Consider the following 22,968-nt stretch of genomic DNA (forward strand, 5'->3'; position numbering starts at 1 on the left):
TAAGAGAGTATATGAAAATATACATCTTTTTTATTTAGATTTAGTCACAACTAAAAATACCGGTTAAAAATGACCAGTTTTGCTGAACATGTACATATATAGTTGCATGTTAATCTAGTTTATGTTTGTATGACCAATGAAAGAAAACGCAGTTTCTCATCGTCTGCAGGTGCTGTAAAATATGAATAGACATTAAAGGGTTCCTTCAGGAAAAAAATAACCACATTTACACCTGCAGGCAATTGAGAGGGAGCAAATCACTCAACAAACATGCAATGAAGTCAACCATGCAGGCACAGGGAGAACATTCAAATCCCACGAAGATCAGCACTGTCAACAGAATTATACATGAATCAGTAGGTGCACAAACAAAAGAAGACACTGGTTTTGATTTGAAGTTTATTTTAGTGACAAAATCAAAAATAACAGTATTCAAAGGAAGTAAAGTCTTCAACAACCCTGGATCTTTGTCAATGTGTTAAATACCTTGCAGAACTTTTTTTTTTTGTGTGTGAGTGAATATAATCTCTGTAGCTACAAAATGATTGGATTATCATTCTAGAAAACTTAGAAATAATAGTGAATGCAAATGCAAGGATGACTAAAACCCTCATCCTCAGTATTTAGTCATCGTTCTACTGCAGTGTGTAGAAAATGCAGAACTGGAGGACGCAATGGTCATTTTTCTTCTATCTCTTAAATCGACAGGATTGCACGTTCTTTGAGGTTACCGTACAGCTGCACAGTGAACTGCCTTGATTGGTGACCTTTACCTACTGAACGTATCCAGAGTTACATGGAAGTGATATGCTAAGTTGAGTAATTGCGTTCTCACTTTGTTTTTGTTTTTTTAAATTTCCACACAAATCAATGCAGGTCGCGCACACAATTGCAAAACAAAGCTTTTGTCTACCTCAGATTGTTTAGTTTGTTTGTTTTTTTACCCTTGCTATTTCAATCGGTGTAAACTAGAGGGGACATTGTTTTGTGTGAAAGGGGGAGCAGGTGAACAAAATTCATCCTTAAAAACAAAGTGAAGTGATGTCGTATGCGTGCACTCATCGCTCTCATTGTATCACTCACACTGATAAAAGTGTCAAAAAAAACGATATACTGTATCTACATTCTACCCATTCAGATTGCTGGTGCTGCACAGTCACAACTTAAGAGAGCATAACAAATAAGGCAAAGCCAAAATTCTCCTCAATGTGTTTTAGTACTGCAGCTCTGGTCACAGACACTCCCGTGTGGCCCTAAAGGGGGCACAGTCGTGTCCTCCGCTATCCTTCATGTTCAAGAAAAGCACACCACGTCTGTATGACAGTCTCTATTGCTTTCACTCCACTCCAGCACACAGCCATCAGCGCGTAGTGTCTCTGTGGCTTTTCCTGTGGCATCCCAGAAGTCCACTCTGGTGTGACCAGAATTTGGTTTGTCATGTGAGGAGATCTAGAACAGGTTCTCAGGCATGGCAGTGTAACTGAGTAGAAGTCCTCTCGTCGTCCTCTCCCCTCCTGCAGTCTGTCTGCGGCTCGCTTTATGGCAGTAGTCGACTCGTGTCCGCACGTGATTAAAACAGTCGGGCCTGTTTTTTCAGATCATTCCTCTTCCACAGGGCCAGCCGGTCAAAATCTTCCACAGTCATACCGAACACCTGTACGAACTCCTCTGGGGATAGGTGGCGCTATAAACAAGGGTGCAAAGAGACAATGATGTTATCATGTCTTTCTCAAGCGCCAATAATACCTAATACATCCTCAGCTTGATGCATCACAACGTTTATACCTTATCAAGGACTTTAGTCAAATCTATTATAAATATTGAATATGATATTTTAATAATGAGTGCTGGTGATATGTGGATTACTGTGTCTGTGTATGCTGCAGAAACAAGAATTTCCTGTAAACAATCAATGAAATTATATTCTTATATTTTGAAGATGTTCATCGATCACAACTACTGCAAAGATGCAAGGTGAAAGAATAAATATAATACAATGGAACATGTACATTTTCTCCCAAATTCATTTGTTTAAGAGCTTTTTTGTTATATACTGTTTAGCTGGAATTTTACTGTTGTAAATATACTTCCCCAAAAAATTGTTGGAGAAAGTAGATTTGAGTCCATATGAGGGCTTTCGAAGGATCCACTGTACTTATTGATATTGATATAACTTACTTCCAGTCTGGCTCTGTCTACATCTTTGGGGAGCCTGTTGCGCCCTCTGGTGGTTACAATGAGTGATTCATACGGGTAAATCTGCATAAAAGAAACATTTACTACATTTCAAACATTAGGTTACAAACCACAGGGATTAATCAACATATAGTCTCATTCACATGTCATGAATCATTTAGATGGTGGAATAGTAAAACATTACCGTGTATTCCGCTGCCGGAAAAGAGAAAAGAGAATTAAGTCAGTACAATGGGGAAAAAGAAAACTGAATTAATTGCTTTGGGATGATAATTGGTCAGTGTTTTAAATTCATATTAAAATCACCTCGATTTCCCCAGTTGACCTCACTGCTACTGTCATACTGGTACTGGTAGCAATCTGCACTCTGAGGCTGCAGGTGCAGAAAAGAAAAAGACATTGATGAAAAGTGGAAACACACATTTATCTTTTGACATATGATGCAAAAATATAATTATAAATGAGTGTGTCACGGCCGCTGTGGTCTCACCCGCTGGATGCCATTACGTCCATATCCAGGCAGTGATGCTGATTTACACACAAAATCTAGAAAAAAAAAAACCCAAACCAACACAAAAAAGAATAGTTGCTCAATGTTACCCAGGTCAATATTGGTGTTGCTATTCATGCAGTCTGGCACTTTTAAATCCTTATATCAGTGACGGATCAGTGCCAGGAGATGGCGCTCAAGACCAACTAAAGGACTGATATAATTCCAGATGTGCACACGACAATGAGGGGCTTGGTTGAGGTAGGGTCATTGACTGACTGCTCTGCAAACATAACGTATTTGAGTTAAAAAAAAATGCTTACACTGAACAACCTGGCTTAAATGCTGATATTACTAAAATAAACAACCACAACTCTTATATTGGTCCATAGCGATCCTTTTACAAGGCAAGTTTAAACTCACCACTGTCGGCACTGTACTGAGATCGGGGTGCTGTGGAAGAGAAAAACACATACGTGACATATTATCTCGCGCAACATGTTTTGGAAGTATTTCTCCAGACTCAGGGGGCATTGCTGTGGCGATTAGTCTGGTTAAAGGTTTGACAAACACACTGAAACGGAGCAAGTTGTGTACTCATCAAGGCCTGGTTACACAAAACATGAAAGGGGCAATGAGGCAGGAACAGGCCAGGCAGGACTCAGAGAAGAAAGGAAAGGAAAAAAGACACACGCACGCACGCACGCACACACACACACACACACACACACACACACACACACACACACACACACACACACACACACACACACACACACACACACACACACACCAGCACGAAAGGACTCGCTGCACGCTTCACCATCTAATCGCGCAACACAGCTTGTGCGGTTACAAGCCTTTGTTGCCTCTCAACCACAGCCAGCCGAGTTCCCCCCCCCCCCCCATTTGAGAAACGGCTTTAATGAGCGATCTTACTGCTCATAAATAAAACAGGATATGGGACACCAGCTGTGAGAGCGGGAGAGCCGGATAGACAGACACGAAGAGATGAATGGAGAGATAGAGATTTAGCGAAGTAGTTTTCCGGAGAGTGAGAAGCATGTGCGGCGCGAAATCGCGCAAGGTGAAGGGGGAGATCATAATAGATGAGGGGAAAAAATATGGAGACAGAGAAAAGGATGTGAGTTCGGCGGGAGACGAGGACGAGCTGGTGGCAGCATGTCAGAGGCTAAACTAACAGTCCCAGAGCGGCGCGCGATCAGTGGAGCTTGGTCCTTACAAGGAGGAAAACAAAACTAAAAACAAACTCTGGCATTTCTGCACACCTGGTTGAGCACTGTGTTCCCACTAGTTTGAAATGTTCAGAGGCTGCTGAGTGATCAGATATCCGCACAACAATGGCAGGCCACATCTGCTGCTGCCGTCGCTGCTGGCCTACCACAGGTTGAGCAGCTGCTCTTCCTCACTCATCATCTCTCCGTCTCAATAAAGCTGCCAGCCTGAAGCAGCCATGACCTTCTGCGACCCGCATCCGCAACCTCGCAGCCCTCACCTCGAACCGCCGGCGACGGCTGATATTGCGGCTCATAAAAAGCCCCCCGTGGCAACGCGTGAGAGGGACGGACACGCAGGAATACAGCGCAGGCCGCCACGAACTTGCAGAAGAGTGAGCCTTACAGCCGTTGATGGTGTTGTTGTACGCCATGGTGCCATGGCCCGTGGTGTTCAGCGTCTCCTTGCTCCCACATCGAGAATTCCTCGCACTGCCCCAGGGGTCGTTGTCATAGGAACCCGATCTGGCTTTCATCTCCTCCTTGAGGATCATCCTCCCGATACCACTCCCAATCTGGAAGGCAAGAGAGCGAGGGAGGGAGAAGATTCCATTCACCCAGTCAAGATGAGGACAGAAGCAAACACAGCAAAAGGAGATAGTTTAGGTACCACATCATAAAAAAGTGCATTATTTATTAGTGTTTTTAAGCATGGGGATGGGGGGGGGGGGGGGGGGGGGGGGGGTTCAATGTGATGTCGAAGAAAGGGAAATGGCGAAGAATGAAGCTCTTACTCTTTGAAGACTCTGACTCCAACCTTCTTCGTCTCCTCCAGTCGAGAAGCGTCTCCTCGGCATGCGATAGGCTGAGAGAGTAACGGGATAAAAGAGATCCCCTCGTATAAATATAGAGCGCAGCGTGGAGCAGGGACACGGGAGTGAGCCAGTGAATAAATATGACAACACGAGTCTGTGCTCGGTTCAGTAAGAAAAAAACAACAACAAGTAAACGAAGCAGGCAGCTCGATGTTAAACAAGCGAGACGGCCATGTGTCCTACCCCTGGGGGAGCTGGTGTAGGGGTAGTAGTCAGACTCTGATTGGCTGTATGGCTCTGGAGAGTAGGTGGACAGTCTGGATGACCGGAGGATGTCCTCGCTGGTCCTGCTTTTGGTCGCTGCTCCCACATGATTGTCTGTGAAAAAAACAAACAAACAAACAAAAAAAAAAAAAAAGCAGGAAGTTAAGAGAGAAGAGGAAAACTCAACACGCCAACTGACAGACAATCCCTCAACACACTCACCTACAATTTAAAAAAGCAATGACTGACATTTATTTGCAGAGTTTATTATAAATATCTCCTTATAGATATCTCCATAAAATTAATTACTATAAATGGCAATCACTTTTCAAATTTCTCTAACTTCTGTACTGTTGGTTATGCTGAACCCCATTTTTTGTCAACGCACATGAAATACATCTGCAATAGATTAATAATAACGACATCGTGTCTATTCAGTGTCTTCAGTCTCAGAATTGTACCAACTGAAAAGTTGCTGTTAATGGCCAGCCAATAATATGCAACCATAATGATAAAGATGAAGAATAAAAAGACATTCATACAGGGTAAACAAACAATCATAGCAATGTAGGAATTGTGATTAAAAGATTAAAACTGTTGGATATCACAAGTGAAAGGCGTTAAAATGCAAAACAGTGCATCACTGCAGTAGATGAATAAGATTATTTCAATGCAACACAAGTTATTCAAATAAAAAAAAAAAACACAGAAAAACTAGAATTATTTTCATTGAAAGTATTGAATTTTGGCCAAAAACACTTAATTCTCTTGTATGAAACATTTTAACAGCTCGCAGCACTGTACCTTCATAAAAAAAAAAAACAGGTGTGAGAAATATGACATAAAATATAAGATGCAATGTAAAACTAAGGCACAACAAATCTTTATGAGAGTAAAGTCATTGCAGTCTGAGAATTTTAGCAAAGAACAACTGCTGATTCTGATAGAAAAATGTCCGAATGCACATTATATCCCAGTTTGTCTCATATGGGGACAGACATAATGTTATGGCCAATCGGTGTAGAATTCCTATTGTGACAAATCGCTGCTTGAGAACTTTATGTACTGTTTTAGGAGAAACACATTATTGAATCTAACATAGAAGTAACGGCACAGAGTACATTAACGCTACAGGTTCGGAGGGGGAGATCGATGCTCCAGCCAACTGCAGGAAAATAACTTGCAGTCAAGTGAGTCCAGTTACTGCTCAGTCTGAGACACACAGTCATCTCACGAGTGGCGAGGCGGCATTATTGATGCCACTCAGCACTGAAGCACAGTCGATGGACGTCAATGGGGGTGACATGCAGTGTAATGTCGCATAGATCGCTCTCCACTCTGTTAGCCATTAGCCATGCCGGCACCGATCCATGATCCATTGAATTCCTTTCTACGCGAAGCATGACAGTCAACGGCAGACGTGCTCATCTTTGGGATGCTCACTTTCAACCCGGCTAAACACTGGACACCCGAACTCGCATAGTTGACACACACATTGAAACTTCTATCAGATTAACTTTGCTGTTGCATCACTGACAAGGGATGACGAATACAAAAACACACACACACACACACACACACACACACACACACACACACACACACACACACACACACACACACACACACACACACACACACACACACACACACACACACACACACACACACACACACACAGATGTGAGTGAAACAGCGAGAGTAGGGAAATACTTACAGTGGAAAGGTCACCATAAAGTGGAGCAGGAGGTGGAGGGAAGTGAATAAAAGTGATTGGATGCAGTAAAAAAGAGGTGAAAAAAAAAGGGAAACATTACTGGAGTGTCCCAGAGGGAGATATGAGAATGTGACTGCTTTGCTACCAATACGGTGAGGTGAGAAACAGGGAGTTTTGATACGGGGTTTCTTCCATATAGGTAGCAACTTTTTAACCAATTAGTACATAACCAGCCATTGGTGCTCAAAGCAACTTGACTTCTCATGCTGCAGCCATTCCTTTGAATGAGGTGCTAAAATGAGAGGGGGGAAATAATCAATGGCTATTATGGTAGAGAGAGTGCATTTCATTTCATCACCTCCATATAGTCGTTCTCCATAACATTTTTAAATCACATGTGCAAATAGTGTTGTTGTTTTTTTTTTAAAAGAACCCATGACCAGTGATGTACTAATTTGGCTGCTGACAAACACCAAAAGGGCGAAAGTGTCCATAAACACATCGACACACTGTTCACTGACTTATCCACACATACAGTACAGAGGAGCATGCACAGCGCACAAACAAAGATAAGCTGTCCTCAGTCCAGACATCTTGTGTCTTGTGACTCTCAGCTGGAACGCCTTCCGAAGAGCAATGTTGCGCGTTTTAAGCTCAAGCAAACTGTCCAGATGGCTGAAGTGCCTTTTAGTCTAATGACTTGAAAGAAAATACAAAAATAGTATAATGTGTTGACTTTGTCACTATGGTATTATCAACATAAATATACACATTTAGGAAATAACCTTTCCCTTCTCACATGTTCATCTCTTTTCACCTCCAGATACTGTCTTGTCCTTCACCTTAAAAGGGCTTAAGATGAAAATTCTAAGCTCTGCCTTTTCTGTACATCAGGTGGTGGTGCCGAGACACTCTGGCATCAATCTTTCCTTCATTCAGCTTTTCCATCTTTGGTTCATTGGATCTTTCCCTTGGTTGTTAGTTACTGTGGTGCAGATTGGATCCCGTGGGCCGCTTATCACACGGATCACGCCAATTTATAAGAACCACCAGCTTCAGCCATTGTAGCCTCTTTATGTGACTCAATGCACCATCCTGTGGTGAAAATTTGTACTGCTAACACTAAATGGGTTGGGGCATGATGAGAAAGAAAACGCCTGATTTTGGTATTCAGACAGCATTACATCAAAGAAATGTCTTTGAGGTGAGTGTTGTTTTGTCTCACTCTGGGTATTAATCAAAGTTATAGTGATTCACATTAACTAAATTATCTTACCTTCAAATTTATGACCATATTTATATCTGAGCTGCTCTGGATTATTGTGATTTTGTTTGATTTAGATGTGTTTAATTTCATGCCTTGCCATGTTTATTTTTGTGTAGCTCTCCTCTCGTTTTGTCAGTCCTCACTCTGTGTGTTTATACTGACCTTCGTCAGTCTTTTTAGTTGCCTGTTTGTCTCTCACAGTATTTTCTCCAGCCTTTTCCTTAGTAATTACCTTGTCCTACTTTGTCTGATCTCATTTTGACCTTCAATTTTACTGACTTCAACATGGATTATCCAGTTTTGCACCGTTGGGCTGATTTCCGGAGTACTGAACCCTGTGGTCCTTGGCCTAGAAATGAAATGTGTGATTCTACTTCTGCTGTCTATTTGCCGTGTGTTTGGGTCCCGTTTCTCAAAATGGCAGGTTTTATGGCTATAGAGTCGTCAATAAATGTGCAACGAGTGCATCCTTCTACCCCCTTTTTGCCAGATAAATTGAACTTTCAATAACTGGCAGTTCTTCAATATAATGGCCACTTAGAAGCTCATGTTACAAATGTCTCATGTACCGATGAATCACGGGGCAATCCTAAAGCCATGTTAAATCCTGTCAGTGGCGACAGGATAGTGAAAAAAAAAAGGTTTACATTATGTAGTGGCCACTGAAGGAGGCTGAGAAATGAAATAAAACTGCACAGCTAATATAAATTCCTGTTACGATACAGGGTTCCACTGTGCTTTGTTCCACCGTTCTGTTCTATTCCCGTGAATTGTGAGTCCTCAGAGTCCCATGCACTCAACACTTGTCACGCCTGAGCAACCTTCACTTCATTCATGGCCTGTTCCAGTCCTATTTGCCAACAAGAACCTGTCGGGAACTGCATGTTGAAGCAGGCATATGCTAATGCTTGTGGCATGCACACGAAGACGCAGCTTTAATACATTCAGCTACTCGCACTAATGCAGTAAATGGGATGCACCCCCCCTTCCCTTCAATCCTGGCGTGGAGTGGCGCAAGTCAAACTCTATTTCCTACCTACCTTTTCTAGCTTCTTTGCATTTATCTGTTTTTGCTTGTGGAGGCGTCAATACCAGCTGGAACATCAATAATAATCAATGCTAAATTATGAGAGGTTGCGGAACGTCAATAGGTCAGTCGAAACATCTAAATCAAGTACCAAACACAGCATGACTACACTGTGACAGGAGGACAGGCAGGCTAAGGCGAGGCTAACTGCACTGTACCCGTTCTCCTATAGATGGGAGGCTTCCTGTAGATGTTGGGGTCCCCTGTGGCTGAGGAGAGAAAGAGGAGATGAAGAGGTGAAACATGGAGACGTGAAGGAAGAGAGGGATGTGAACGGGGGGGATGGTGGGATGTGGGGAAGAATAGGAGGAGGCACGTTCATAAGGGAAAGTAAAAGAAGGTGAAAATGCAGTGTGGAGGGAGAGAAAATGCCGGAGCAATTTGGTGTTGTATCTAAAATACAACTTTGTCACTCTGATCCCCACGGATTTAATTGACCTTTATGAATGCTTCCGTGGATCATGGATGATGAAATCTTCTCTTTGAAGAAAAAAAAAAGCAAAAAACCCTGCATGTTAACAGTGCAATGAGGAGTCCTACCTGGCACATGAAAATGTTTAGGGGGCTGGTTTGTGGTGGGTGTGCTTGACCGCCGTTCTTGGCCGTAATAGGGTGAGCTCCTGCCACTTTCAGAGCCTGCAGCCAGCCACAGCCAATCGCAGCAAAGGAAACATAAGCGTGACCAAGACCTCAACACATGCAGATGAAACAGCTCGCAAGTATGTAAAACACCTCAAGGTGGCGTCAAGTAACTTTTCCACGTGTGCAAGGACAAAGGTGTAATAGGCTTTTATGACAGTAATTACAATGTCACTGCACATGTGTAAGTGTTATATGGAATGACGGCCAAATGAGGAACTGCAGTAAATGAGACAGCCAAACAAATCTTTTGGCTGATATTGTACCCTGCGAGGGGGGTACATCTATATTCCTTATGTTACTGCCACATGACAGGTTATCAGATGTAATATAACAGTGGCAATGAAACATAGTTAAAGAAGAAATGATACTTTGGAAAACATTTAATAATCGATTGATTCATGTCTAATCAACTATTACTGCGTAACAACATCACATATTGCCACAAACGCTTCCTTGGATCTATTTTCTTGTTGAAATTGTTACTTTCTGGGGGTATTTCAAGATTTCATCCTGAATAGGACTACTGACATCGACCAGCTGTTTTCAAACATGAGCCCGAGCAAAACTGGCCAAGCTACCACACTCATGGTAAAACTCTTACCAAACATGCATTTTTCATGTTTCTGTGCTGAATTAGTTAATTCAGGATTAATGTAAAGAGGAATTTTGTTAAATTGTTGTACAGCTTTTCTTCACTGGAAACAACAATGGAGCTGTTAACAATGTTAATAACGCTAACACATTATTTCCAAGAGTTTGGGCATACGAGAAACATATTAATTTATCACACTTTTGGTTTCAGTCTTCGTTAAACAGTAGTTAACCACTAAACAGTGGACTCATAAGCAGTGAAGTGAAATGAATCACAGTATTTACCAGGGTAGACGTAGTGCTGCGGAGAGCGAGGCATGATGGGTGACATGCCTTGGCGACTGAACGTCGGTGAGTCTATATAACCTGGACTGGAGCACCGCCTCTGCTTCGTATCCAGGCTGTCATAGTCCTGCAAAGACAGAGAAGATCTGGCTGAAAGAAGAAGAGGAAGCAGCAAGACAGACATGTGGCTGAGTTATTTGTCTGAACTTGTTTTGCCTATCTTTCAGGGAAAAAAACACTTACCTGAGAATATGGAGAGAGTGTCCCAAGTGACTGTAGGATCAGTGGAGACAGAAATGTTAACATTTAGACTCAGGGAGTAAATAAGTATAAGCCAATGCCTCATATCTAATATCTTATAATGTGGATATCAAATGTGTAATACACCATCTTGTGGCCTGAAGTGGTATTACAATGTTAGTTGAGGAGGTTACCTACTTGTGCAGACAGCAAACTAAACATATGTCATATAGCCGTAAAGTCTCTGTAAGTAAAATTCAGAAGCTCTCAAGAACACAAGAAAAGAAAATATTCCTTCAATATCTTAGAACAGCGCATCATTATCCCTCTCCATTGAAATCCACCAAATTACAGCTTCATATGCTTGTATCTTATCAGTTCACGATGTAAAAACGTGTAATCTTTGGTCTGTTTCTTTAGTGTTATCTCTTGGCACTTGCTCCTAATGTGTTTATATTTAAGATTTCTACACAAGCCGGCTGGCTATTTCTCTGTCTCTAGCCTTTAGGCAAAACTAATCTAATCCTCTGTTGGCTCTGCCTTCATACTGAAATGACAGTAAAAGGAGTGGTATAATTTTTCACATCTGAATCTTGGCATGACAGCAACATTTTTAAAATGCTCGAGTACTCCTGTAAGTAAGACACATCTGGAATGAGACATTTACCAGAAAAACATGTGGATTGGCAGTAAACACTTCAGGATCATCAATCTCACATTTTAAAAGATTTCAACACAGATGAACAGTTCATTTGAAAAATTGACAACATATTTCCAAAGACCGAGACTGAAGAAAATAAAAGGAAAATATTCCTTAATATGCACTTCAGTAATATTTTAGATATCCATGTTGTTGTTTTGTTTTTTATTAAAAATGTTCAATGTTTTTAGATCACACTACTTTATGAAACAATAATAAAGCTACACAATACACTAGGGATGCACAATATATTCTTAATTTCTCATTATTGTAACACCAACAAGCACAATGTATGTATCGCAAAAACATGACTGAACTGTGGTAAATTATATTTTAGTGGACTGTGCAGTTGTGCTCCACAAATTCTAGATTGCAAAAGTTTTAAATATGGAAGACAAGTTCAATCTATTTAATTATTAACAAACTATTTGGTTCAACTTATAAAGAGCACTGCTATTCAGGAGAACAAATCTCAATACCCAGAGACATTAACATCGTCTACAAAAGTGTTTATCATGAACTACAGTATATTATCGCAATACTGATGAACATTTTTCAAATTGCACATTCTGCGCCTGATATGGTGAATCCCTATCAAACACACGATAAAACTTCATGACAGCGATGAAATGAGCATAGCTGCCTCACGTTCCTGTGGGAAAGAAACAAGACCGGTGATGAGCAGAGTTGCGTTTGGCCTGGAGTGTGTGGCAGCAGTACCTCCCCATAGCTGTAAGTGTCTAGCCTGTCATCAGAGGTGTATCTGAGGTACGGCTGGTATGAGGAGCATATGAGGTCTGGGTGTTGGACCTCATATATGGCCTTGACCTTTGGCAGGGCAGCTAGGTCCTTATAATCTAGGATGTCATTCTCCACTCTGGCCTGGAGAGAGGACACACATACACGCACCAAAGACAGATACAACAGCAGCAAGACGTCAACCACACCGACCACGCACAGGTGATACAAGTTGAATGGAAGGTTCACCAGTGACTGTGAGCAGGTCATGCAGCAGCGAGAGGACGAGCGAGCTGATGAGCCGAACACGAGTGCAGATGCACACGTGCACGCTAAGTTGCTGACCTTCACATGTGAGTTGGAGAGCAGGGTAAGCAAAGACAGTGAGGCAGGCAAGGAGAAGGAGAGCATGGGTGGAGACAGCATGGACGATAAGCGTGCTTACACTGCATTTCTCCCTCATCCATCACCTTACACTGAAAGGTCATCGATTATGAGAGGAGGACAAGGTAGGGCAGGGCCGAGCAGTGACTGGCGACTCCTGTGTGCATGCAGACATGCTAATGCAGCCGTCATGCAGCAACACTCAGCAGACTGCCAAGCAGCAAGTCTCCTACTGACATGGAACTGGTCCAACTCCGCAGTGTACACAGTCTTTACAGAGTTAGGACCCCCCCCCCCCCCCCACCCCCCCACCCCACCACCACCACCACCACCTTGACCCCCACCCCGTCTCTCTTTCTCTCTCTTGCTCTCTCTTTCTCCAACTACAGGTCACTTCATTAGGAACACTTGTATAACCCAATGTGATCTTATATAATAGTCTATATATAATGTTCACTTTTGCTTAAATCATTGGAAAGTTTTCAGCTTCACTCAATGTATATTTATGAGCTTGTGATTTGGAGTGGTGTTGCAGTTCGATGTTACAGTTTCTGATTATTTAACATACGGCAGAATATATAATTCAGTTTAAACTTTTTCTGAGAGTGTCAAGTACAACTGAACTTTAATGCAAATGCATTTGTAAAGGCACTGTTTAAATTAAAGTGTAAACACAAATACAGAAAATAAATTACGTGGGAGCAGACCACTCATTAGAGATGGAGTATATGAAATCACCTGTAGTGTCTCAAAGCGAGCAATATGAATCAAGTCTAGCTACCCTATGCTTGAATTAATGAGACCAATTTGAACTGTTGGCTTTCTTTTTACATTACTCGCAAACATTTATTCCTCCATCAAGCAGCACTGATTCTTGAAAAAAACAAAGTGCCCTTAATCATAAAAGTAAAAGTTTGCCTGCTGTAAGGATTTCTTGCTCAATGAAAAAAAAAAAAGCAAAATTAAAATTCTAATTTCTAATTTGTCTAATTTCCTGTTTTGAGCCATTCTGTAGATTTCCTTTTCCGATTTGAGTTATTATACCATTAAAAGGTCCAATTGTGACATCCTAGCATTAGCTTTAATCTCTGTTTGACGTAAGATTTCAAACTCGAATCTTTAGATTTATAGCTCAAACTATGAGGCAATGAAGCAAATACATACCAGAACATTTTCTCCACCATAGCTCACAGCGACTGTGAGATCTTTTAAGCTGACAAGTTGTTTTTTTCTCTGCTTTTTTTCTGCATTAAACACATTACCTTGATAAAAAGTCTAATTTCTGTCCAAGTCATTTTCCCAAAAAGTTGGTTTTACTTACTGACTGAAAACACTTTTTTTTCCCCCCTCAAAACACTGAATCCAAAATGTCAGTATCATGTGTAATTTGTTTCATTTGTAAGCCTTCCCTGATTGAAAGAGGATTAAATGTTTGATTTATATGCATATTAAATCAAAACAAGCCAACCATGTTCTTGGGATGTATTGCGTTTTTCCACAATATATCTTCACAGACCTATGAAAATAACATTTAATTCCATGATGCAGTATTGACGACGCCAAAGCTTCACATACAGATGAGTGAACAGGCCAAGGGAGTGCGCAGCCTCTGGTATTGGTGCTATTTAAGCTATGTGAGTAGTACTTGTGTTTCTGGTCTAACAGATTTGCTATCAGGGTAAGCTCGGGTGCAGGAGCATCCAAAAGTGTCAAACAAAAAAAACAACAGTCACAACTTCATATGTTACTCACACATATAACTCTACTGGGAGAGCCTATGGAGGAGCCGGGTGGAGAGATGGAGGCCTCCGACAGGCGTCTGTGCTGTGATGTACAGTGACACACAGGAAAGCAGAGAGGGATAAGATGCACAGTGAGAAAATGGCATTTTTATCAATTCAATTCAATTATTTTCATGTCAAACCCGGGCTCACCCTGAGTCGCCGTTCCGCCCTCGCCGCCTGCTTGCATAATGGGTGCCACACCTCACACCCTGATGAGCACAAGAAAGAGGAAAGACGAGATAGTCGTGGGTGTTGCCGCATGCCATGCATTCATCCACAGCTTCTACGCAGCATGGTTCATCTTTGCGGAGTTTCACCTGTCAGGTACATCTCCTCCCCCTCTTTGAACGTCATGTTGCAGCGAGCACACCGAGCACAGGCCGGGTGGTAGTGCTTCCCCCCCGCCTGAAAAACCCAAGAGGAGGTGTAACTGAACATGAATGGATGTCATAAGTCACAGATTAAGGGCAAATTGACAAAACAGCACATCTACCATGGAGAGGTTATTGTTTCCATATGTTTTTTTTTTATAATTACTATTGTGTATCACTTGACAACCAATAGCTTCTTAAGCTATGAGGACATTATGAGATAGCCTGTGGCTCTTTCATCCACCACCAATTGCTCCACATGCAATCGTCAGAGCAAAGATTGCTGTAGGTCAGAACCATGGAGAAAGGTGTGTGAGCATGGTCATGTAAGTGAAGGACACACAGTCCGGGCATCCTGAGGGAACGCATGCAAACACATGGCAAAGATGAAATGAACATCTAAAATGATGCAGTTCATGGTCCTGTTGGTTTTTCTTTTTAACACGAGTCTCTACAGGGCTGGTGGCGAGAAGGTGCGGACCCATCCCGTCACCTCTGTCTTCCCTCTGACACACCATTAGAGAATGTCTATTTATAGAAGCACTTCTGACAAGGAGAATTGAACTGTGTCAGCCGAACACACCCAGTGTGCATGTTTCACTGAGTGCACTGGGGTATCGTGTAATTTTACGCTGCTCTTCATAAAACACGTGCTTTTTTTTTGATGTCATCTGAAGGAAATCGGTAGTCTCCAACGACTGAGCTCTCTGGAAGAGCCGCTGATGCACAGCATGACTTCTAATTGTAGCCGAGCTGCATCTTTAACCAATACCAATACTCCCCAGCTGCTCAGGTTACTATGAAACGAAAGCCAGGAGAGGATGCAGCATTTCCGGCTCCTGCTCTCCGAGCGGCAGAGTGCTTACCGTCTGTGGTCGTACGGTATCAGTTCAGCAACTGCCGCTGCCGTTTCCATTCAGGCTCCTTCTCTCTCTCAGGCGGCATTAACGGGCTACTAAATTTATTGCTGAACGGAGACGTGGAGGGAAACTTGAGAAAGGAAGGTTTTATGATCCTCTGTCTTCCACTTCCCCTCTTAATTTCTCCCTTTCTCCATTTCCTCTAAAGCCACTCATTAAACTAACAACCTTTGGCTCTGGAAAGTTGGACGGAAGAGCGGCTCCGAGGATGAAAAACCTAATGATTAACACAAACACTGGGACAGAGACATTAGTCTAGGTGCGAGTTTGAAACTACTTTTATAACATTTGGGTTTGAAATGACTTTCTGGCTATTGTACGAGTGCCAAGATGGCGCGCCAAAGTTTTCTTGACCTTAAAGGACTGTATCCCTCTGACTCAGCACTAAAGCCTCTGGAGTCTTAAATCAGGAGAGTGACAACAGTGGGCCTGTCCAGTCCAAGTCCAAGTTATATTTCTTTTTTTATTTTACTCTTCTCTTAGTGTATGCATCAACAACATTCAGATTTGACTTTCAAATATTCTCTACCTCATCGTAGATAAATATGAGGTCATTTTATAGGACAATAAATTCTAAAATCAACACATAAACTATGTTTTTCAATCTGTTTTTTTTTTTTAAATCACAAATCATTTTACAAAGGTGTCACAGACAAAATCTGAAAACAGTTATTCATCTATTCATATTCATCTCACCAGATGTTCACACTGCTATAACTCTGCCAATCCGAACAAAATTCAGTCAACAGAAAATAACAATAAAACTAATAATGGCACTGGCAGATTACTGGCTTGTTGTAACAAAGTTGAAAACATCCCACCAGTTTTTTAGCTTTGAAGAGGACTGAACCAATCAATCAATCAATCCATTAGACTTGTGCACATTACAAAACACTTGTGTGCAGTCACTGGTGGTTCTGTTAGATGCCATATCTGAAATCACATCTTTTTAATTATGCCTTTCAAAAAAATTATCAGATTTGATCCTAATTGAATGTTCTATTTCCACAATTGTATTATTCATTGTTATCGTCATTAGTTAGGTGCGGTACGCAAAACACAAGCGTCATTATGCGACCGAAAGTGGCCAAAACAGAGGAAGCGCATGCTGGCGTGAACACACACATGTTTAAAGAGCGAGCGCGACAGACACGGACAAAAAAGAAGGAGACGAACGCTGACATGTCCTCATGCCTATAAATAGCTCAGAGAGGCTGACAGTCAGGAACAAAGCACTTTACACCAGCCATCCTGACAGGCAAAGGAGCACAGCGACAACAAGGACACGTGTGTGCGTGTGTGTGTGTGTGTGTGTGTGTGTGTGTGTGTGTGTGGGTGTGTGTGTGTGTGTGTGTGTGTGAGAGAGAGAGAGAGAGAGAGAGAGAGAGAGAGAGAGAGAGAGAGAGAGAGAGAGAGAGAGAGAGAGGGAGAGAGAGAGAGAGAGAGAGAGAGAGAGAGAGAGAGAGAGAGAGAGAGAGAGAGAGAGAGAGAGAGGGAGAGAGAGGGAGAGAGAAACTATCTCTTCCTATGTAGGTCCATGGGTCCCAACAGATGAGAAACACCCTCAAGAGAGTATTCCAAAACATTTAATTAGCATCTGCACTTTATTACTGGCTGCACAGCAGCGTAGAGCCCAGCACTCCCGCCTCACACCGAGAACATCCTCGATCTGATTCTGGGCTTTGGGGGTGGTCCCTATAAAGGGGCTGCACACTTGAGGGGTGGTTGTTAGATCTCTGGTTTGAGCGGCCTTTCTGTGTGGAGTTTGCATGTTCTCCCTGTGAGTGTGTGAGTTTTTTTTTTTTTTTTAATTTAGTTTCCTTCCACAGTCCAAAAACATGCATTTGAAGGTCTTTCTGTGAGTGACATCTTCCCTCCAGTCTTTACATGATGTTAGAATTCAAGTTTTTTTTTTTGCCTCTTGCTGGTAGTCCAGTGTTATGCTCAATTTCAAAAGGAACGGCCAAAGTGGACATGATCAATATGTAGATCAGATCACCACTCAACAGTATAATTTGTTTTGCTTTATCTAACAAGATTTGTTATCGCCCCTCGATCTTAAGTCGCTTCCTCCCTAAAGCATGGAGGGTTTTAAGCAGAACTGAGGATAGAATGCGTCTGCTCAGTTCAGATACTGTCGAAAAACACTCAGTTACCACAGACGAGTTAAACGTTAGACTTCTACGGTGCTGCTGAGGCTCTGCTGATAGCATCCAGTGTTGCATCCCATTCTCACCTCCAGAACTCTTCCACTGATGTATCTGCTGCAGGTCTCACATTTCACCCCGTACTGGGCGTGGTAATCTGCCTCACAGTACGGCACTCCATCTCTGCAACGTAGAAAACATACGACCTGGCGTGAAAACGGTATGTGAAGTAGCCTCACACCATTGAACATTTTTTTGTTTATGTGCTTTCTGTGGTTAGTTTTGATAACATGTAGTTTCCCTTTGATTTGTTTCTTTCAAATGGACTAGTCACAACCTGTAAAGTAAGAATGGACAATAATGCAATAATTTAGTTATCCACCATAAACCTATTTCTACATTTAAAATGACCAAAATTAGAACATTAGTGATCGCTTGAGAAGGGCCAAATTCATTTACATGATCTGTCACACTCTTCCATGAGCACACCAACGGTGACAGCTGCCATTGAAGATGCTCCAACACCATTTGGAGCAACTTTAGGTTTGATGTCTTGCAAACAACAGTTCGATAGATGAACAGGATGAGATGCGGGATGAAACCAACCAACACTGAAGTCGGGAGGACTCTACAAACTGACCGACGGGCGCCTCTGCGCGCACTTACTTGCTGATGTACTCTCCTGTGAGGACCATGTTGCACGTCCGACATCTGAAGCAGCTGACGTGCCACTGTTTCTCCAACGCCAGGAGAGACTGACCCTGCTTGATCTCGGCTCCACACCCAGCACAGTCTGGAGGAGGAGATGATGGCGTGAAAGAGAAAGGAGGATAATCAAGTGTGAAGAGGCAGAAAAATGGAGGGATGTAAATGTAAAAAAAAAAGAAAAAGATGTGAAAAGTAAATAGGTGAGATTGTGCATCTTTAGACACTCTTAAGTGCTGTACCAATGTGGTATGCTGTATATTTGCGTGGTTGATCGAATGCAGACAGGGAGTAGAAATCACTGAATAAGCCCAAGGCTAAAACAGTTGCATACAATCTCCCCTGCTATGATAAGTACCTGCTTCTTTACCCACCGACACTCAAACTGTCTATAAGCATATTTTATGAAAAAACAAAAAGACAAAAAAAATACACCCGCAGGCATTATCAACCACCACTAACTGGGAGAAATAGATGGACAGCAAACAGGCAGATGCATGGCTGGAGAATGTCAAAAAAGTATATATAAAAAAAAAAAGGGGCAGTGTTGTATTTGTTTGTATTTGGAGGATGTTTAGCTTAGCTTAACCTTTTCTGACCCGGTCCACTGCCCCTGAGAGAAGAGCGCAGGTCGCCAGGGACCACTCCACCCCGACTTGTCAGCTGAGACTAAATGTGTTTTACTGTGAAAAACTGCAGTGTATTGAGCCGGGTTGCTGCAGTGCAAATAAATCTAAACTGTCATTTGGTGGCGATAGCGCTGAGTGTAGAAGGGCTCAGACTGTTGGTGCACACAGCTGAGTATTTTTTTATTTTTTATTTTTTTCACTAAGTCATTATTCAATTTCTATTTAAGCTGCTACGTGAGAAAAGTTGTCTGGAGCACGAGTCAGAGTTTTTGGCCAAAATGATAATTCTGCATTGGTATAACCGCAATACAGAACGGGTTTTGCATCACAACCTTTATTGAATGACAGGTGATCAATATGTGTAAATATATACTCACAGATAAATCAAGTCGTTTCTCAATTTTATGATCCAGCAAAATTTACTAAATGTGTATTTTTTCAATTGAACATACATAACCTGAACAAGACAAACCAATTTTATTTGTTTAGAGGAGGGTACAAAAATTTATTGCCATTCAAAGTCAGGTAGCGTCGGTGTGGTAAAATCCTACCATCCCGAGTGAAGGTAAAAACTCAGCTATTAAGCCTCAGTTTTATTGTCTATATTGAAAAGCTTAGTGACGGAAAACAGCATAAAGCAGATCATCAACCATACCCGACTGACCTGTGGTTGACCGATCTGCTTTGGGATTGGATTTAATATTTTATGAATGAGACAACAGTGAAAAAATGAAGACGTGATAGAAGGAGATTCAACGTGAATTAGGATTTTCCATGAGGGAATTGAAAAGCTATTTAAAGATCTTTCCAGTGTTTGTTCGTTGCTCGTTAATATTGACTTCTCTTTCAATCAGTGCAGAGACTTGATAATACAAACACAACTTGTCCTGCTGAAGCACCTGTGCCTTTTACTCATTTGAAAATGTGGGAATAAACAAATGCAAAAATATGAACGATGACTTTAGAAGTCGCCACAACCTCTTGAGAAAACAAATGAAAAATTAGTTTTAACTGAAGTGTAAAACTTATCATGCTTCTGCTGTGAGTATAAACGATCTGATGTAATCGTTTTAATAACTTCAATTTAGGGGCAGACAAAAATTTTAGGGAGGAAATTGTGACGCAAACAACCTGTCCAGTTTTGTACTTCAACGCGTTGCATCCCCAAGAACACCGTAATAATTACTCACACTGAAAATGACCGTTTCATTTAAGTAGACTATTTAATTAAAGACCTTATGAAGCGCAAAATGCCCAGTCAGCACCAATTTCTCATTGAGAGGGTTTTGTCATAAAACTAATGCTGGGGAAAATTAATTACCACGTTAACCACGTTACTTCAACCCTGTGTTTTCTTCACTTATTTCAACTAGAGCCCCACTTTTTCAGACTAAATATACATTTAGATCGGTAAATATCAGTTCACATGATTTAGTGTGTTATGTTGAGTGTCGGTACTCTTTGTCCCACAATGTCCTGATGAGACATCGAGTTGATGGGCATGTACCTGGGGAGCCGCTTGGATTTTACTCTCCTGAACGGAGCAATCTGGCAGGACACTTATTCCGTGCCTCTCTGCCATCTGTTTACAGCTGCACAGCCAGTGAGCATCAGCCTTGTCTGCACGCCACACTCATTCACAAGCTCACTTTTGTAAATGTGTCATATCCTGTCCTTATGCAAAAAAGTGGAACTATGTCCTCTTCCTCCACACGTACACCTAGTAATGATCACATTTTATATTTAGGTAAAAAAAAAAAAAAGACTGCAGTGAATGCATAAAGTCTTAATTCCCCCGCATGCTGCCAGCTATGACAGTAATGAATGAATGATGTGTCTGTTCCTGTTGCATAACCCTCAGCTGGCATATCAACACAACAGGTTGAACCACTGATTTGACAGACTCTTGATTAGCTAAATGAGCTAATGGGACTTCGTGGACACGTTGGATTAGACTCGGCACCCTGTGGAACCCGCTGGCCCTAAACGGAGCAGACAGCGCGGGGCGAATGCTGGACTTACGGCTGGGCCCGTGGATCTTGATCGGTTCATTTGACTTGACAAGTGTGTGGGAGCACTGCTGGCACACGCAGTCCTTCCCACTGAACGTCACCCTGTCTCCAATTGGGAAGGGTTTACTGGAAGAAACAAAAAAAAGAAAAAGAGAGAATCAGATCAGAAAACCGGAGCACAATTGGAGATAACATTGCGGCAGTGATTTGGTGTGTTTACATCCAGGCGGACTGCACACATGGGCAAAACAAATATGCGTTGGCAGGAACATGATAGGGGTGACAGACAGACTAATAATTCTGCTGACACAAGCTGAACGCAGTCTGACATCCTCTTCCAACCCTGAAAACACATTTGCAAACAGTTGTGATGACGGGTTTATAGGATGCTGATTGTTGCAGCACACCTGGCTACTCTGTGATTAAAGAGGCGATAATGTGACGCTGCCACGGGCCTCTGAAAGGATAACTGGCTCTCTCAGTGAGAGTACAAACTTATTAGGGGTGACTGTGTGGGGTGCATACTGATCTTCGCCGCCTATTTCTCTCTGTCTCGCCATCGAGCGAAGCTGCCTGCTCAGCCAGTCCCACCAGGTCACTATCATACTCATAGCTTTAAGACCACATGACGGAAAGAGGCAGTGAATACTCGCGGGCGCTGACAGGCAGAGAAGATGATAGCAAGACACATGCCAACAAAATCAAATTCACCATATCGCGACGCACTGTTTTCACTCTCTTTCCGCTCCCTTTCCAAGAGACAGATTGATTCCTTTATGACTGGAGAGGATGCAGGAATGAATGGGGAGCTAAACGGCTTAGGGAAGGCTGTTTAAAAGACATAGACAGCAGTAATCCCTTTACTCCCTCGCCGGAGCCGGGAGCCGGAGCCGAGACCCAGAGGGAGGCTTGAGTCTCTGGCAGAGCTCAGAGTCAGCACACATGAGCGCGGTACATCCATGTGCTCGCTTACTGAGGTAGAAATGAATCGAGTGCTATATTTGCAGCTGTGGCGGTTGTGAGCCATAGTAAGTTCAATTCCAAGGAGCAAGGAAGGTTTTACTACTGCCGCTGAGTGGAAGAGTAAAGAGTGCGCTATGCACTACTACTATTACTACTCCTATGGATAGTCATATTAACAAATTCACTGGAGTACGCTTCTGTTTTCCTTCCTTTTTCCCTCATTAACTCACAGCTAGTAACTCTTCAGGTCTCGAAACCTTTGAAAGACTTCACCTATTTTACCATCTCTCTCTTTTTTAAGCTCCTGTTATAGTTACGTGTACCAGTGGGTTTTTTTTTTAATAACATATACCACATAGACAGTTGACCCTCTGCTCACTCTTTTTTCTATCTTTGCTTCTTCTTAAAAAAGATGTTCATTGCGAGAAAGAAGGCATGCTGGGAAAATCCTTGGGGGAAAGAAAACACCTTCAAATATTGATGTGAAATTGGAGCCAATGTATTTCATACATACGAGCTCGATTTGACATGAAGATTTTCTAAGTTCTGATTTGTCCATTTGTGATTCGTCACAAAAAATTATGAAAATGTTTTTTCAAAGTACCTCCTCGTACCATTTGCTCGTGTGCAAACAGGACTGTCCATTGCACTAAAAGAACAGTTGTCAGTCGTCACAGGGTAATAAAAAGACAATAAAATCCAACAGATGAGTAAAACTAAACAAGTTAAACTGAATCTGTAAAACATCAGCGTGATAGAAGTCGGTTTTTGAGCAGGTCTTCAAAA

General features: G+C 42.1%; 1 protein-coding gene across 7 annotated transcripts in view; it reads right to left on the bottom strand.

Moving 5' to 3' along the window:
• Positions 1-388: 388 nt before the first annotated feature.
• ablim3 (actin binding LIM protein family, member 3) overlaps positions 389-22,968 on the bottom strand; it is a 45,989-nt gene continuing 23,409 nt past the window's right edge. Inside the window, exons 4-23 of one of the 7 annotated variants that reach the window (XM_080465480.1) lie at positions 21,230-21,345; positions 18,540-18,666; positions 17,963-18,056; positions 14,753-14,840; positions 14,586-14,644; positions 14,404-14,475; positions 12,250-12,411; positions 10,833-10,862; positions 10,590-10,716; positions 9,612-9,707; positions 9,230-9,280; positions 4,980-5,096; positions 4,716-4,786; positions 4,328-4,496; positions 3,110-3,139; positions 2,687-2,742; positions 2,503-2,569; positions 2,381-2,391; positions 2,179-2,259; positions 390-1,684 (exon numbers count right to left, since the gene is read on the bottom strand). In XM_080465480.1, the coding sequence (XP_080321606.1) occupies positions 1,571-1,684; positions 2,179-2,259; positions 2,381-2,391; positions 2,503-2,569; positions 2,687-2,742; positions 3,110-3,139; positions 4,328-4,496; positions 4,716-4,786; positions 4,980-5,096; positions 9,230-9,280; positions 9,612-9,707; positions 10,590-10,716; positions 10,833-10,862; positions 12,250-12,411; positions 14,404-14,475; positions 14,586-14,644; positions 14,753-14,840; positions 17,963-18,056; positions 18,540-18,666; positions 21,230-21,345 (1,738 nt within the window). In that variant the 3' untranslated portion in view covers positions 390-1,570. Of the gene's footprint in view, positions 1,685-2,178; positions 2,260-2,380; positions 2,392-2,502; positions 2,570-2,686; positions 2,743-3,109; positions 3,140-4,327; positions 4,497-4,715; positions 4,787-4,979; positions 5,115-9,229; positions 9,281-9,611; positions 9,708-10,589; positions 10,717-10,832; positions 10,863-12,249; positions 12,412-14,403; positions 14,476-14,585; positions 14,645-14,752; positions 14,841-17,962; positions 18,057-18,539; positions 18,667-21,229; positions 21,346-22,968 lie in introns of all 7 variants that reach the window. The other 6 variants (XR_013935414.1, XR_013935416.1, XR_013935418.1 and 3 more) reach the window with 6 other exon arrangements.

The sequence above is a fragment of the Lipophrys pholis genome (assembly GCF_963383615.2).
Source record: "Lipophrys pholis genome assembly, chromosome: 6".
Lineage (NCBI taxonomy): Eukaryota > Metazoa > Chordata > Actinopteri > Blenniiformes > Blenniidae > Lipophrys > Lipophrys pholis.